Source organism: Chiloscyllium plagiosum, chromosome 38 (assembly GCF_004010195.1).
Source record: "Chiloscyllium plagiosum isolate BGI_BamShark_2017 chromosome 38, ASM401019v2, whole genome shotgun sequence".
NCBI lineage: Eukaryota > Metazoa > Chordata > Chondrichthyes > Orectolobiformes > Hemiscylliidae > Chiloscyllium > Chiloscyllium plagiosum.
The window spans coordinates 9,799,358-9,817,810 of NC_057747.1; the positions used below are offsets into that span (position 1 = coordinate 9,799,358).

The following is an 18,453-nucleotide window of genomic DNA, read 5'->3' on the forward strand; positions in this document are numbered from 1 at the left end:
AGTGTGCATTCTAGTGCTGCTAGGAAGTCTGCTGTCTTGGCGTCCCTGTGGTTGTAGTTGAGTCCCTTGGCCAGTATTGTTCTTTCCGTGTCTGTGAGCTGTCTGTGGGAGAGGTTTTTAACCCAGGTGTGTGTTGTGGTGTCCTCTTTGTTGTGTGTTAGTTTGGCCATTTTTTCTTTTAGTGCCGTTTTTTTGCGGTGTGTAGTCCTGTTCTGTCCTATGGTGACAGCCTGTTCTATGGTCTGGGTCCATTCCTGATTAGTGGTTTTTGAAATTAACAACTTTTGGCGCGCAATTTCTTGTCTGTATTTGTGAAGTCTGTTGTGCGCGTCTGTAACCATTACCTGGATCATTCTGAGCCCGTTCTGTCTGGCTGTGTCTCTGGCTTGTGGATTGTTGACTGGTGGTCTGTATCTGACACTTGGTGGAAGGACTTGTGCCTCACAACACACTTCACATTACGATATACGAACAAATCAACGGAACACCCATGGGCTCACCGATCTCGGGACTCATAGCAGAAGCAGTAATGCACCTAGACAGGGGACAAAACGTTTGCAACAAAAACATCCAGCTCGGCGAACAGAACCACAGCAACGAGCACCCGAGCTACAAATCTTCTCACAAACTTTGAATTATAAATTTAAAACCTTATCGGGTTTGCATAAGAAGATCATTGCTTTGCAATCACTTCTGGGTAAGCATTACTCACCGTGACATGACTTACAGGTATCCATTAATCTCTATGGTGACTTCACGTTTTCATTTCCTCATTTCTTCTCTCTCAATGGAACATCCAAGTGGCACAATATATTTTTTAAAAAATTTTCAATTGTTGGCAATGCCTAATGGTCATTGAACGTATCGTGGTGTGCAGCTTTCTTGAATTGCCTCAGTCCATCTTGTGAAACTATAACTGGAGTGGTGTCAGGGAGTTCCAGGGTTATGACCCAGCGACAGTAAAGGAACAGCAATATACTTCCAAGAGTCTGCATGGTGTGAGTGCGGTTTGGAGAGGGAGCTTGCAGGTTGTGTTCTTCTGCATCAGCTGCCCTTGTCCTTCTAAGTGAGACCTTCTTGAGATTGCAGGCTTGGTAAGTACAGCCAAGGAAACCTCGGTGAATTGCTGCAGTGCATCTTGTAGAAGGAACAGAGTGCTGTCACTGTGAAGGGAGTGAATATTGAAGGCAGTGGATGGGGTGCCAATCAAGCAAACTGCTTTATCCTTCATGGTGTCTGCAATGGAAAATTACCCATTTACTGTGAAATTTGAAAGAGAATGCTTTTCTAAAATTTAATGCTGTGCTGAGCTTTGTAAACAATACTTTGATAAGGTTTGCAGCCAGCTTGTCTCTGTTTGAACTTTGTAAACATTCAACTTGACCTGGCGATAGTCGAACTCAGCGAAAGCTGAAGAACTGTTATGTCCAAGACCAGGGGATGAGAGAATAACAACTTGAGCTTTCCCAGTCTTTGCCCTTGAGAGTGTGATAAGAAATAGTATAAGGCAAGTATCTGAACAATGCTCAGATACCCCTTTACATTGAGGCATCGAGCTGAATGTACTGGGGTCAATTCTGCAGAATTTAAATAAATCTCCTTTCTTTGCTCTTGCTAATAGTTGAGTCAAGTCGATTTAATTTCCACGACAGTGTCAAACTTCTTGAGTGTTGGAGCTCTACCCATCCGGGAAAGTGGGGCGTATTCCATTACACTCCTGGTTTGTGCTTTGTAGATGGTGGACAGGCTTTGGGGAGTCTGGAGAAAGTGAGGACTGCAGATGCTGGAGATCACAGTCAAAAGGTGTGGCGCTAGAAAAGCACAGCAGGTCAGGCAGCAACCGACGAGCAGGAGAATCGATGTTTCGGGCATAAGCCCTTCATCAGGAATGCCCGAAACGTGGATTTTCCTGCTCCTCGGATGCTGCCTGACTGGCTGTGCTTTTCTAGCACCACACTTTTCGATTTTGGGGAGTCAGGAGTTGAGTGATTTACTGCAGAATTCCCAGCCTCTGACCTGAGAATGTTGATATGATTAGTCCAGTTTATTGTTAGAGTGATGCTGGAAATGCACAGCAGGTCGGGCAGCATCTGAGGAACAGGAAAATTGCTGTTTTGGGCACGAGCCCTTCATCATCCCTGGAACGTCGATTTTCCTGTTGCTCAGATGCTGCCTGATTTGCTGTGTATTTCCAGCACCACTCTAATTTTGACTCTAATCTCCAGCATCTGCAGTCCTCACATTCATCTAGTCCAATTCATTGGCAACCCCCAGAATAGTGGGTGAATCAGTAATGGTAACGCCACTAAATGTCAAGGAACAATGGTTAGATTTTCTCTTTGTCAGAGATGGTCATTGCCTGGTATAGGTGTGGGGAGAATGTTCCTTGCACCTTATCAGCCCAAGTCTGAATGCTGTTCAGGATGTGGTGCATTTGGACACTGTCTGCTCCAGTATCTGAGGAGTAGCAAGTCATCAGTCAACATCTCCACTTTGACCTTATGAAGAAGGGAAGGTCATTAATGAAGCAATTGAAGATGGCTGGGCCTCAGCCACTATCCTGAGGAACTCCTCTAGCAATCTCCTAGGACTGAGATGATTGATCTTCAACAATCACAACCATCTTCCTTTGGGCTAGACATGACTATAAACAGTGGAGATATTCAGGCTTGATTCACATTGACTCCAAGTGTGCTTGGGCTCTTTGATGCCATACCAAGTCAAATATTACATTGTTCCGAAGGACAGTCACTCTCACCTCCAACTCTTCAATGCAGCTCTTTTGTCCAAGTTTGGACCAATGTAGAAATAAATTGAATAGACCTGGCAGAACCCAAATTGTGTCCCAGTGAGCAGATCATTGCTGTTAGTTCCATTGGCTGGTTGGTTGGTTTGTGATGCAGGGTAACGCTAACAGTGCAGTGATTTCCACACTGGCTGAGATGACTATGAAGATCTTGCCTTCTCAACCATGCCCCTCACCAGAAGCATGGTCATTCTGAGGTTAAACACAGCAACATGGTCATTGACTTCAGGAAGCAAAGTGATGGGCATGCCCCTGTAGGCATCAATGGTGCTGAGGTGGAGATGGTTGGGAGTGTCAAGTTCCTGGGAGTGATGATCAGCATCAATCTGTCCTGGTCAACCTACGTCCACACTACTGTCGGAAAGCACAGTAACATCTTTCCATCCTCAGAAGGCGAAGGAAATTCAGCATGTCCACAAGGACTCTTACCAGTTTTAATAGATGCACCACTGAAAGCATTCTATCTGAACGCTTTACAGCGTGGTATGGTAACTGGTCTTCCCAAGACCACAAGAAACTACAGAGAGTCATGAACACTGCCCAGTCCATCACACAAACCAGCCTTCATTCCATCCTTACTTCCCACTGCCTCGGGAAAGCAACTCACACAACAAAGACCCCTCCCACCCTGGTTATACTCTCGTCCACCCTCTTCCATCGGGCAGAAGGTTTCTATATTTATACAAACAGATTCAAAAACAGCTTCTTCCCCGCTGACTGGACCTCTCAAATTTAAATTTAAATGTTGATCTCGCTCTCTGTGCACCTTCTCTGCAGCCATAACATTGTATTCCTCGCTCTGTCCTATTACCCTAATGCACTTTGTATGATATGATCTGCCTGGAATGCATACAAAACAAAACTTTTCACTGTACCCAGGTCCACATGACAATAATAAATCAAACCAAGTCAGCAGTCTCTAATGAGAGAGCAGCCCTACAGTCCTCTTGGACCACACCAAGTTTACCTTCACCATTGCTGTCTATCGATTACACTTACCATCACTTTGCTGTTGATTAAGAGGTGGCAATTGAAGCAGTAATCATCTTCAGTGGATTTGTTCTGCTTTTTGTGCATATACCTGAGAATTTATCTCCATTTCCAGGTATTTGCCAGAATTGTAGCTGTACCATAACAGCTTGAGTAAGGTCCTGCAAGTTCTGGACCACAACTCAACAATATTGTTAATAAAATGTTGTCAGGACCCATAGGCTTAGCAGTATTCAATGTTCTCAGCCATTTCTTGGTACCAAGTGCAGTGAAACAAATTGGGTGAAGATTGGGATCATGATACTATGGACCATAAGAGGAGATCAAGATGGATCATCCAATGTCACTTCTGGCTGAAGATGGTCTCCTCCTATTAGTCGTTTAATTGCCCACCACAACTCATGATTGGATGTGGCAGTACTGCAGAGATAGGATCTGATCCATTGGCTGTGGGATCACTTAGTTCTGTCAACCATATGCTGTTTCTGTTACTTGGTGTACAAGCAGTCCTGCGTTGTAGTTTCAGCAGGATGACACCTCACTTGTAGGTACACCTAATGATAGGAGAAAGTGAGGACTGCAAATGCTGGAGATCAGAGCTGAAAATGTGTTGCTGGAAAAGCATCCAAGGAGCAAGAGAATCGACATTTCGGGCATGAGCGTTTCTTCAGGAATGAGGAGAGTGTGCCAAGCAGCCTAAGATAAAAGGTAGGGAGGAGGGACTTGGGAGAGGGGCGTTTGAAATGTGATAGGTGGAAGGAGGTTAAGGTGAGGGTGATAGGCTGGAGTGGGGGTGGGGGCGGAGAGGTCAGGAAGAAGATTGCAGGTTAGGAAGGTGGTGCTGAATTTGAGGGTTGGGACTGAGATAGGTGGGGGGAGGGGAAATGAGGAAACTGGAGAAATCTGAGTTCATCCCTTGTGGCTGGACGGTTCCTAGGCAGAAGATAATGCTCATGGTATAACTTCCTGCACTCCATATTCAAGGAGGGATGATCCCCTGTCTTGTTGGCAAAGGCAGAATTAGAAATAACCTGGAGAGTGAGGTTACCGATTATGGTTGAACACTATTTTGCTGCTGTGGATGGTCCACAATCTCTCATGCTGTGTTTTAAGTGACTAGATCTGTTCTGGATCTGTCCCATTAAGCATGGTAGGAGTGCCACAAAACACAATGGAGGATATGCAGAGTGTGACGATATGACTGTGCCTTCACAAGCACCATGCGATGGTCACTGGTGCCTATACTGACATAGACAGATGCACCCGTGACAGGCAAAATGTTACAAATAAGGGCTAGTGTGCTTCTCGCTCTTACAGGTTCTGTTATTAACTGCCTTAGATGCATATATTCTTCAGGCCTTGACCAGCTGAGACAGTAGTTATACTATGGAGTCACTCTGGGTGATCACACATTGAAATCTCCCACACAGAATACATGTTTTGTCCTTGCACTTCTCAACGCTAAACACAGATAAGCCATAATATCCATTTTCAAAATCAATTCAAAGGATGTTTGCAGCTCAACACCAGTGTAACTGATGGGAGAGGGCACAGCATGTTCTGAATAATGACTGCACAGGCCTTCTCTGGTTCATAGAATCCCTACAGTGTGGAAGCAGGCCACTTGACCCATCGAGTTTACGCTGACCTTGCAAACAGCATCCCACTTTCTCCCTGTAATCCATCTAGCCCGCACGTCCTTAGTCACTATGGGTCATTTAGCATGGCCAATCCACCTAACCTGCGCATCTTTGGACTGTGGGAAGAAACTGGAGCGCCCAGATGAAACCCTCGCAGACAATTGCCTGAGGGCAGAATTGAACGTAGGTCACTGATGCTGCGAGGTAGCACGGTGAACCATTGAGCCACTGTACCACCCAAGGAAAAGCAATATTGGATAAGGGTGGCAGAACCAACCACTTACGCTAAATCCAAGAAAGTACACAGAAAGGGAAAAGCCAAATTTTCCATCAATTCTAACTGGCTTCTTTGTCACATTGTCCACGTGTTATGGCAGTTTCTGTGTACTGTAATCAGTCAATACATTCAGTAAGAGTTTTTATTTCAACACAAGATGCCATTTTTATGGTAAGAAAATACTAGTAGCCTGGTGATCGTAACACTTATACCTAAAGTTGTTTCTGGCTCCCTCATTAAGATACACCCCATAAAACAAGCTTCTCAGTACAGCATAGATGGCTCCCAGTAGAAATTTATTACGAGGGTTCACTGTGGTTCAAAGTAACACAGAACATTACTTCATGAAACTTTCCAGATGTTGATCTTAAATATTTGCTTTAGTAAAAATAGTATCACGTTCAGTTTAAATAAAGAACCTAAGGGCAAAAAGAAATTAAAATCAATCTAACTCCAAGTACTACACAATAATTATCGATTAAAATTTTCCTGACCACCCTCTTTGTTACTTACCTAACTGTCCATTTGGACCTTTCTTTAGAATGATGTCAGGGATCTTTTCCAAGGGGAGAGCTGGAAGTAGATTCTGAGCAGCACGTCCTACCATGATGGTTAATTTGACAGGAGCGGATCGGAGCAGATTAATGGCATTCTCATGTGATATGTTTGTGACATCAAAATCGTTTACCTGTATGACAATGAAGAAGCTCAGGTGAATGAGTGCTTAGCCAATCATTCGTGTTGGTTTTCAGCTTGATCTGAGCCCCACCTCTTCGAGGCCTATTCTCAGGCATACCTCGGTTATCTGAAAGGTTGCAGTGCCTCACTCTCTCAGCAATGCAATAGTGGTCTTGTGTCCCCAGTCTCCCTTCTCACTGCCTTCTGTTTCTCAGCCAATTTGCTAACCGTTTGTCTATTTGTCAGATATTGTTGGACAGAGAAACAATCACAAGGGCCTGAAGGCCTCACTGCTGTGCCTCTTGAAATAAAAGGATAGGGGACACAAGGTGAGGACAAAAATGCTTAAGTGGAGGGAGGGGTCACTAAAGAGGGAACTAGCCTTGTTAACACTGCCAAATGAAATTAATTCCATAATAACTGATAGTAAAGAAACAATTTTAATGTAATTAAATAGAACAACACCTGGAGATATGATCATTATATCTAGTGGCTATATTTCCGATTTATTTATGATATAATATATCTGAAGACTGAGGAATGGCTCACTGCTTTAACATGTTTAACAGTCCGGCATAAGAACTCCAAAGGGATTTTCCAGTCCTTGTCCTGTGTCATTGCTATATAAATAAATTAAATTCCAAAGGATCACTGACCCTCTTTTTATTACTTGCAGCTCTGCACTGTGATGCATAAGTAAATCACATTACAGAGTAATGAAGGGAAGGTATTTATTTCACAAGACCTTCCTAACCTATAACACTACATTGAGCATTGGCATCCTGGTTATTAGGGTGCCTGTATCTATAAAATTATCAGCAGGTTTTCAAATATAACAAATTTATAGAGGTTACATAATGTTTTCACTAATATTTACAGAGAATCTGTGAATAATCAAAATGATTTCTATAAATGAGTCATAAAGTTAATCAGTCTTTATCTCACTGGGATCATCCACTCTTTCCTAACAATTATTCCCATGCATTGCCCCAAACCCATTCTGTTTCATAAATACATGATCTTTGCATCAAACCGACATAATAGAAACCCTGTAACCATTCCACTCCCCACCTTCTCTCTCTATCTCATAGACACAAAATGTATTCTGTCAACTCCCTACCCTCTCACATACACTTGGTACTCCATCTAACTATTCACACTCTTTCTTTCTCCCTCTCACATGCTGTACACCAACCAACTCCTTGCCCATCTCACCCATCACACACACACACACTACCCTTCTAACTCCCCACATTGTCCTTCTGTCACATAAACACTGTCCAATGTCAAAAATTTCCCACAAAACAACCACTTATTTTCTAACTACTCAGTTCCAACTGGGAATTTTCGATCTCTTCAACACATTGAAACTGGGATATTTTCTCCATCCTTTAATTTCAAATATTTTGGATCCAGAATTCATGCTTTCACCCTTTGACCTCTCCATTCCTGTTCACTTTGACCCCCCTCTCACTGCTTGTTCTCACTATTGTAGGCATCCTCTCTTTTCTCAGTGTGAGTACACTCTTCCAGTATCTTCCCCTTCATTATCCTTCATGTTCCCTTTCCTCTATTGACATCCCACTGCATTTCTGCTCATTTCATTCTCTGTTGACCCATTCCAACCTATTTTGCCTTTAAACTATTTCACTCTGCCAACCCCTTTTCCACTGCTGTCTCTCCCAACCCACTCACTGACTTCATTGATAAATACATTTCAAAATCTACCAGTCTCCTCTTTGAAATATTCCTAATGGCTGGGCTTAGAGTCTCTATTTGTGGTTAACGTTCTTCCAGGGACATGACCCAGCTAATTAGCCACCAGACAGAAGAGAGTTGGGACTCAAATTGAATGTGGCCAAACTAGATTGACAGCAAAAAGCCAAGCCTGATATAACCAGAGGTTTCCAAAACAGTAACATCAAATGTGAAAGGCTGCTCGCTGCCATGTTAGATAGCCAGGTACACAAGCCATTTTGTTTATAATATCTTTACCGTTATGAGCCTGTCTCCTGCTCTTAGTCTCCCATCAGCCTTTGCAGGATTATCCAGGACATCACGGATGTAATAACAGTTGTCCAGTTTACTACGCATTATGGTGAAACCAAGGCTTCCCTTCTTATTTTTCTTCAAGGTTACGTACATTTCATATTCCCGTATTATGGGCTAAAGAAAAAGATCAGGTAATGATAGTAGCAATGAATTCAATATGTATTTGCTCTCTCTCTCTCTCTCTCGTGTTCCTTCTCTCTCAATCACACTACAAAGTTTAAATTACTGTTCAATAGGAATTTATAATGTCCCATCAACTTACCTGCTTTTTTTGGAACCAACCATATGAGAGGTGAGACCATATTTCTGATATGTCTTCCGCTGGAAGCTCTGAATTTGTTGCAAGGATATGCTGGAAGGCGACAGAAAGGGCATAGCAGGGAACTGGAAATTGTTCTGAGATCAGTTACATGACTGTTCTCCTTGTTGAAGAGAAGATTGGACAGATATCACAGAGCTGTAAAATCAGGAGGTGAAAGTGAGGACTGCAGATGCTGGAGATTAGAGTAGAGAGTGTGGTGCTGGGAAAGTCAACTCTCCTGCTCCTCGGATAATGCCTGACCTACTGTGCTTTTCCAGAACCACACTCTTGACCAAAATCAGGAGGTGTCCAGAGACAGGAGATAAGGAGGAACTATTCCATTGGCAGAAGAATGAAGAACCAAAGGACATTGATTTCAGGAGATTGGCAAAAGGAGCGACAGCAATACGAGGAGACACAATTCTTCTTGTTTCAAGTGATTAGGGTTGCGAATGAAAACTCCCCGAGACTGCTGAGGCGGTAGATTCCCTTGAAAAAGAAGGAATCTGAAGAGAACATAATGTGCAGATCAAGGGGAGAAAGATGGTGGAGAGTGACAAGGTAACTCGCAGGAAGCCAGCGAAGGGCTGACTGAATTTCTTCTTCATCGCTACAATTCTCTTGAAGTAACTTGTATAAAGTTTATTCCATGCAATGAGCTGACACATAAAGCTGGAATGAACAGCAGTTTGGAACAGTGATTACACAAAGTGCTACATTGGCTGTAAAGTATAAGGAATGTCCAAGCATTGTGAAAGCTCTGACAGAAATGCAAGCCAGCCTTTCTTATCCATTCAATGCAAATTCCTCACCCGTACTGAAAGCAAGTTCTCCTGTAGCAATGCTGCTGAGTTTAGATTCTTAGGCCTCCTCAATTTTAGTTATTTTATCATTAGTGACTGGGTCTTTAGCTGCCTGGGTTCTAAGTTGAGGAATTCTTCCTCTCTGTCTATCTCTCCTCCTGGTTGAAATCTCTTCCTTTTCCACCAATTGCTTAGTATCAGATTTTCATTGATACCACTTCTGTGAAATACTTTTGGGTGTTTTACTACATTTAAATGTGTCAGCTAAATGCAAATGCATCGAACCGCACAATTGTTATAGTGTAGCCAATTCAGCTAATTGTGCCAGTACGGTTCCCTAGTTGTTGTCGTTAATATTGGGCTCAATCTAAATGCAGCCAAAGCAAACTCAAACCCCAACCCTTGTTTGCACAATGGTCCAGCAACAAGCCCAACCATGGCTGAACAAGATTCTTCATGTCAATAATTACCACAAATATAGAGTGGTGGGAAGCAGGTGATGCATACTGGAGAAGCTAAAGCACAAACAGCTGCCAATGCGTTGGAGGTTGGTCAACAACTGGAAAGAGAAAAGGCAGAATGTGTATTAGTGTTATCGCCGCTACGCCCGCATTAAACCAGCAAGGCTAAGCCCCAACCCATTATAAAACTGCTCATTGACCATTCTTAAACATTTTACCAACCTGCTGTGTATTCCCTTCAGGTTTTCAATGTTCCCAGCTGTTGTTTTCTTTGTTTATTCTAAGTACCCACAGACGTGCCACCCTGAACATGGCGATAACAGGACAAGCAGGGCACAAGCCTCCTTTAGTTCTGGACGTTTTTGCGCCGAAAATGTTGAAGTCTTGGAGCTATGAACTGCAAGGTGGTAAATGTCGCGACCTCTCCATTAGTAAATCACATATCTCAGTGCAGCCATCAGGCAGGGGAACCACACAAGGGGAGGTCAAAGCAAGTTGGAAAAGGAATGTACCTCCGATTAGCAACATGGAGGGCAACTTTGGCAGAGAAGGTGACAGGAACACTTTCCCAACCAGAGATTCAATGCAAAGTCTGAAGAGCTGATAAGAGATGAAAATGAAATATTGCTCTCAGTGCCCTTGGGATTGGTTGTGATCCATACAGACCAGGCAGCTTTTAGTTTCAATCTGCTGGGCTGGTTGATTTTAGCCAGAGTGGCACTGTAGAAATTAATGCTCCTCAAACAGAGAAAGGGTAAGATCCACTGGTGTTCCTCCACCTCTATGTGAGAATCCACTTTAAACCCATTCAAATGCATGCACTTATTCAGAGTTAAATCAGGGTGTGTGTGTGTGTGTGTGTGGTTTTAGAATTCGCTCATGGTTTGCATGCCTCACTGGCTGGGCCAGCATTTGTTGTTCATTCCTAATTGTCCAGGGGGCAATTAAGGATCAACCATGTCACTGGGGGTCTGGAGGCCAGACCAAGTAAGGATGGCAGATTTCCTCCTCTGAAGGATATTAGTGAACCAGGTTGTCACACTTAGACTAGCATTTTATTCCAGATTTGTAATGAATTCAGATTTCACCATCTGTCATGGTAGGATATAATGGGATTTGGATCTATGACCAAGGAACATTAATAAAGAGTGTGCATGTGCATAGGTGCGTGTGCATTTGCATGTGCATCTGCATGCGTGTGGATATATGTGTGTACTCCACTCTACCTAACCGAATGAGGTACCCAAAACCTCTGATGACAATCAGTGCCATAAGGTACGATAATGTCATAAAGGCAACATTCACAGGACTTCTCATTAATTGGCATTGTGAGTTTGAAATACACTCTAGAGTCTTTACCTCCCACATAATGAACAAGTCAGTTTTCATTTGAACAATAACGGCAAGAAGTCAAAATGTGGAATAATGATTATAAAGCTAATAATATTGCTGTAAGGAAATACAGATGCAGCTGAAATATAAAATAATATAGAATTCAGTCATAACAGAAACAGATCAATCATGTACTCAATTTAATATAAATTTAATTCTGTTTCAATCAGAACAAAATGAATTATGAATGAAACAACCTTATTCTAACAGATAATAATTAATAACTCCTTCTTGCACATAGTCATTCCATTGTGATAAACTTCACAGAGTCCATTACTTTATTCCTTGAACATCTGTCCAATTTATCACAATCTTTCTTAATTGCCTCATGAGTAAAGGAAGAAAGAATATAGGAAGTTTTTAAATGTGCATCGCACTAACTTTTGAATGAAAGCAACCTGCCCTTGGCCTATTTGGCAGAATCAAATTGCCACTCATTATTAAGCCTTTTCAGTAAAGCAGAGGGGAAATAGAGGGGTATCTGAGATGAGCTGTGTACAAGCCCAAACCTTCTCAGGCACAGCTAATTCCAAGCTATCAAACATGAAGAGAGATACTCAGTCTCATCCATCTCAGAAGGTTGCATTAAGGCCTACACATATTTACAGTTGATTAAATGGAGCGGGTTCCCGAGTGAGAGATGTTTCATAGAATAAACTTAAGATGTATCAGGGGTTGGTTGGCACTTTTAAATGTTCATGTGAATAGAGCATGTGCAAACTTGTGGCAATGTTCTGCACAGAATTCTGAAGCTGACGTTAATAGGTCATTTTTAAAGACAGCCAAAGATTTTGAAACACAGCTTTAAAGCACATAGAATTTAGGAAGATTTAACAGGGAAAGTTAGCTAGACTATTCAAAGTGGTCACTGGTATGAACTATCAATCCTATTTCTCTCACTCCACAGATGCTGTCTGCCTTGCTCAGTGTTTTCCAGAGTTTTGTGATTGCATTTTCAAATTCCTGTATCTACAATATTGGACTGTTGTACCTGTTGTTCAGATCAGCTGGAGGGGGTGCTGCAAAATGGCACGTTTGTCTGATACAGGCATTCTGTCTTGCTCCCATTGTGCTGGTGTTTGGAGTTAGGTGGATGCCTTTCTGACACCTCAGCCACATTAGTTGAAGCTTCCAGGATTGAGAGTGTATGCTTTTGACCTACTCACTGCAGGCCACCACTGCACTATGTGAAGACCTTGTGCTATTTGTTATTCCCTATTATTAGTGGCACAGAATTCCTTTAGTATGGCACTGTGAAGGGAGAAAAATGAATGGTACTGAAGGCAATGTTAATGTAATTTTTCAGCAGCTGCACACACACACTCTCCGTGAGCCATGTACTTCTTTGGAAGTGGCTCTCCACAATCATTTATTGAAACAAAATGGATTTATTTTTAAATGATAATTACCTATCTGAAGATTTTGAATTGGCTTTAGTTTATTTATTTCCAAGCTGCAATCTTTCTCTGAAATTTTCTTGTCACATGAAAGTATTTTCTATTGAATGCAAAGGTGCATTTCCAGTAATACTGATGTAAAAATCATTCTTGAAAATAGTATGCAAAAGCGTTGGCATATCGCCCTTATATTACAGAAGAGAACATATTTTTACTCCGGCTGCCAAAGGTGTTCAGTGCATTGTCAATTGAGGTTGCAATGAAAAACAAAGGTGCAAAGTTTAGTCCAATCGTTCCCGAAATCGTTCCTGATATAAACACATTCACATTAACACATGTGCGTGAGCAGTAAGTAAAACATTATACAGTGAACCATGTAAAACCGCTATCACTTTGCAGAAGCACGTCGGGCCACACTTACTAAGTTTGGAACTTCTTCCTCGTCCTCGTCATTCCTTGCTCCCGCCTCCACTTCGGGATCTAGCTCCTCCAGATCCTCCCATTCAGTTTTATCAAGAGTGTCTTTCTCTGCTGGGACTGAAGGCTCGGGGAAAGGTGTCAAGAAGTGAAGCTGTGGCACAGCGACGGTAGGTGATTGAGAGTCTGGGCTGTCGCACCGTGAGGAGTTCGATGTGGAGCTGATGGTCAGATATTCTTCATCCAGTGGTGTCGGGGAAGATACTTCGGGTTTGTAAAAGAAGACCGGTGACATGGAGTCCCTTTCCTCAGCCACACAACACGGAAGACTGAGGATTAGAAAAACATGTCATTAAGGTTCTACTTTGCAGTAAAATGAATACCTGGTATCCAGGAAGAGCAGCTTTTCAGTGAGATCCCTAATACCAGGCTTAAAGTAATGGGTTGGAAGTCAAGCCAGCAATGTTCACTGAAACGCAATTTTAAAAGTTGGATTTATGTCCTCATTGTTGTTCAGTGCAGTGAACAATAGATAAAAACACTGGGGAATTAAATTCTGACTGGAGACTGCCACCAATCACCTGAGAAGCAGCAGCCATTGAATGTCAGATAGAGTAAAGGCAAGGTGCAATGCTCAGCTCCTTTATCAGTGCTCTTTGCCTCTAACCTCAGTTATTCTGCAATGGGAACAATGATATTTTCAGTGCCTGTGAGACCAGCAATTAATATTTATTAGTATAAAACTATCAGGTGATATTGTAGTGCTGACAAACTCCATTGGAAGCTGTTTGACTGTGGGCCAACCTTTTATTTCAGACTCCATTGGGTATTTGCAAAACCATGCACTGCACAGCAATTGATGGGTGGTATTTGTGCATATCCTTTGCTTTATATACCTGCTCCCTATAGGTGCTGTGTAAATTACAAGAACCGAGAGCTCCAGTTGAATGAGACAGCTCCTAGTTGAGTTCTCTCAGTGCTAAAATACTGCCATAGACTCAAGTTAAAGTGTCCCATGGTGAGGATAGCCAGCCAATCCCTTCCACCTTTTCATCATTTGTCTGTGAATCCCCTTGTTTAGTTCCCACTCCAGTTTAACAATTCAAGATTAGGGAACACCCGAGATAGAATGAATGCAAATACCTATGGAGAGCTGTTCACAAAGGATAAGCCACTTAAATGGCCCAGCTTAAAAGTTTAACAATCTAGTACTAACTGAAGTAGATACATCAGTGAATGTGCAACACAGATCGAAATCAAATGGAACAATTGGTTTATAGACAATAATCAACATTGTTACCTGTGACACCAGCGTTGCATGAGATCAAACCAACAGATCGACTGCTATGAAACGTATAAGGCTTCATGACAGAATGCTGTCACTGAAAAATTGGCGCCATGAATCTGTAACTTTGCCCTTAAGACTCACAGGATATAACTCTGGTTCACATAACCTTTGTGCACCTCGTTCCTAATATGCTCAACAATATTTAATTTTACAAACCATATTTGGGGTGAACTTGCTTTGTTTTATACTGGCAAAAGGTATTGCGGTTTCTAAAATTCCAACATGCTCCTTTAACAAAGACATGTTCTGATTAAACAGATTTCCAATGTAAAAAGTGACATAGAAAAAAGAATTCATGTCCCCAGAGAAGATCTTCATTGTGATTGCTGTTTGGAGCCAAAAATGAATAGAAGGTAATACCATAGAAACCCGACATTGTGGAAACAGGCCATTAGACCTAACAAGTCCACACTGATCCTCTGATGAGTAATCCACCCAGACCCATTCTTCTACCCTAGTACTCTACATTTACCACAACTTAATGCACCTAACCTAGACATCCCTGAATACTATGGACAATTTAGCATGGCAATTCACCTAACCTGCACATCTTTGGACTGTGGGAAGAGATCAGAGTACCCGGAGGAAACACACGTAGAATGTGCAAACTCCACACAGACAACTGCCCGAGGCTGGAATTAAACCTGGGTCCCTGGCACTGTGAGGCAGCAGGGTTAACTACCACTGTGCTTCCCTATTGCCCCAACATTTTAAATGATTATACAGTATAAAGGAGAGTACTTCGTGTCTATTCCACCGTTGATGAGTATCATTTAAATTTAAGGTTATCTGTACAAAGAGCTTTTAAAGTTAGACAGACTGAGCATACTGGGGCCAACATCTTGATTGACTGACTGCAGCATGACTTAACTTTTCAAGCACATCAATGAGTGACTCAACATGCTCAGTATTGCAGCAATGAATGTATGTGAACTGAGACAGAGGCAGATCTGACTTGGTTAGGGATATGATCATAAAATGAAGTAACATCCAAAATACTATGAGTATTCAACTTCCTATCCACTGCAAACCCGTGCTACACGTCAGATGGTCACACCCAATCTATTTTCAAAGTTCTAGCAGCCATGATATCTGCAGTCTCTTAAATACATCTATATGGACCACCCAGTGTTTACTTAATACCATCCACTCATATGAAACATAGGCTTGGATTTAGTAGCCTTAAAAGGACATGTACTTCAGCAGAAAGCTAAATCATCTGCCAGTTCTGAGGAAGGGTCATTCAACCCGAGACTTCAACTCTAATTTCTCTCCATGGATGCTGCCAGACCTGCTGAGCTTTTCCTGCATTTTCTGCTTTTGTTAAATCATCACGCTACTAGTTTAAAATTGCACATCTCCTTGACTTTGTGAGCAATGGCATGGGAAGTCTGCTAAGATTATAATTTAAAAGTATTAAGGATAAATAAAACTGACAAAACAAAATAAATAACATATCTAAAGATGGCACCGATTTCCTTCTGGAGGGGTCACGTTGTTCTTTTTCATTTTAAAAATTACTTTCACTTCTTAAAGAAAGAAACTAAATTCATTAAAACAAAAGATGAGCAGATGCTGGAAATCAGAAACAAAAAAAGAAATTGCTGGAAAGACTCAACAGGTCTGGCAGCATCTTTGGAGAGAAAGCAGAAGTAACATTTCAGGTCTAGTAACCGTTAAAGGTCACTGGACTCAAACCATTAACTTTGATTTCTCTCAAACTACACTTGTAACTACTCACAACTAATCTTTTCCCTTCACCTCTTAGTCACAATGAAGATACAGTGTGTTTATCATCATTTTTTGAGAAAGTCATAGGTCTGATAAACAGCACTTCAGTTAAACAATGAGCAGCAGGGCATTTGAAACTGTTTTATTTACAGTCATGAATCTTCCAACACTGACAATAGATACCTTAATGAATTCTGCTTGATTGGAATTAAGTGAGCAATCATTGGGATTTGCAGTGATTGTAATGAGGTCAGCCAGATGAATCTAAGAGATTACAAGTTCCCTGATTAGGGCTGTTATTTTGGTCCAATCAGGAAAGCCCTGGCTGACTGATATAAACAGGAGGTTGACGATCAATAATATAAATATCTATTTTGATTTAGTCCCTACCCTCCCCTTCACTGTTTTGATCACACAGCACTGCCCTTTGATGTGAAGGGCAGTGCTTGTCACTGGCCACCCGGGTGTTTTCCTATCTTCCTGGTGGTGGAAATTGAATAAAGATTGGCGCACTTTGTGTCTTTCACTGTGTCTCACACCTGCACACACACACCATGGGTGCTGGGGATAAAATAAGCACTACCGCACTTAGGTGGTAGTGTGGGGGTTAAATTAAGAAAAAAAAACAAAAAAAAGAAAAAAAAAAAATATAAACAGGAGGTTGACGATCAATAATATAAATATCTATTTTGATTTAGTCCCTACCCTCCCCTTCACTGTTTTGATCACACAGCACTGCCCTTTGATGTGAAGGGCAGTGTTTGTCACTGGCCACCCGGGTGTTTTCCTATCTTCCTGGTGGTGGCAATTAAATAAAGATTCGTACACTTTGTGTCTTTCACTGTGTCTCACACCTGCAAAAAAGATTAAAAAAAAACAACCAAGAAATGACTGCCTTCCCCTCTTCCATGGTTATGTCAGAGCCTGAGTGTCCCTGGAGAAGGAGCACGTGGTGTCCACCAACACCCTGGAGTTGTTAAAAAAAAACAAAAAAAAAAACAAGAGTGTACCTAGGGGCAGACCGAGAGCCAAAAAAAATAAATATATATATATATAAACAGGAGGTTGACGATCAATAATATAAATATCTATTTTGATTTAGTCCCTACCCTCCCCTTCACTGTTTTGATCACACAGCACTGCCCTTTGATGTGAAGGGCAGTGTTTGTCACTGGCCACCCGGGTGTTTTCCTATCTTCCTGGTGGTGGAAATTGAATAAAGATTGGTACACTTTGTGTCTTCCACTGTGTCTCACATCTGCACACACACACCATGGCTGCTGGGGAAAAAATAAGCACTACCGCACTTAGGTGGTAGTGTGGGGGAAAAAAAACAAAAAAAAAAGAAAAGAAAAAAATATATAAACAGGAGTGAAGGGCAGTGTTTGTCACTGGCCACCCGGGTGTTTTCCTATCTTCCTGGTGGTGGAAATTGAATAAAGATTGGTGCACTTTGTGTCTTCCACTGTGTCTCACACCTGCACACACACACCATGGGTGCTGGGGAAAAAAAAAATAAAGAGAAAAAAAAGAAAAAAAAAATATATAAACAGGAGGTTGACGATCAATAATATAAATATCTATTTTGATTTAGTCCCTACCCTCCCCTTCACTGTTTTGATCACACAGCACTGCCCTTTGATGTGAAGGGCAGTGTTTGTCACTGGCCACCCGGGTGTTTTCCTATCTTCAAAAAAGAAAAAAGAGAAAAAATATATATATATACACAGGAGATCACTGGCCACCCGGGTGTTTTCCTATCTTCCTGGTGGTGGAAATTGAATAAAGATTTGTGCACTTTAAAAAAAAAAGAAAAAAAGAAAAAAAAGAAAAAATATATATAAACAGGAGATTGACGATCAATAATATAAATATCTATTTTGATTTAGTCCCTACCCTCCCCTTCACTGTTTTGATCACACAGCACTGCCCTTTGATGTGAAGGGCAGTGTTTGTCACTGGCCACCCGGATGTTTTTCTATCTTCAAAAAAGAAAAAAAGAAAAAAAAAATAAACAGGAGGTTGACGATCAATAATATAAATATCTATTTTGATTTAGTCCCTACCCTCCCCTTCACTGTTTGATCACACAGGCACTGCCCTTTGATGTGAAGGGCAGTATTTGTCACTGGCCACCCGGGTGTTTGCCTATTGTGAGTA

At 41.7% G+C, this 18,453-nt stretch overlaps 1 protein-coding gene across 8 annotated transcripts in view; it reads right to left on the reverse strand.

Moving 5' to 3' along the window:
* The window catches only part of ptpn20 (protein tyrosine phosphatase non-receptor type 20), a 414,663-nt gene that overhangs the window by 112,274 nt on the left and 283,936 nt on the right, over positions 1-18,453 (reverse strand). For all 8 annotated transcript variants that reach the window (XM_043678810.1, XM_043678805.1, XM_043678807.1 and 5 more), the window contains 3 exons: positions 13,219-13,543; positions 8,387-8,557; positions 6,227-6,401 (listed from right to left, as the gene is read on the reverse strand). In XM_043678810.1, coding sequence (XP_043534745.1) covers positions 6,227-6,401; positions 8,387-8,557; positions 13,219-13,543 — 671 coding nt within the window. The remainder of the gene's footprint in view (positions 1-6,226; positions 6,402-8,386; positions 8,558-13,218; positions 13,544-18,453) is intronic.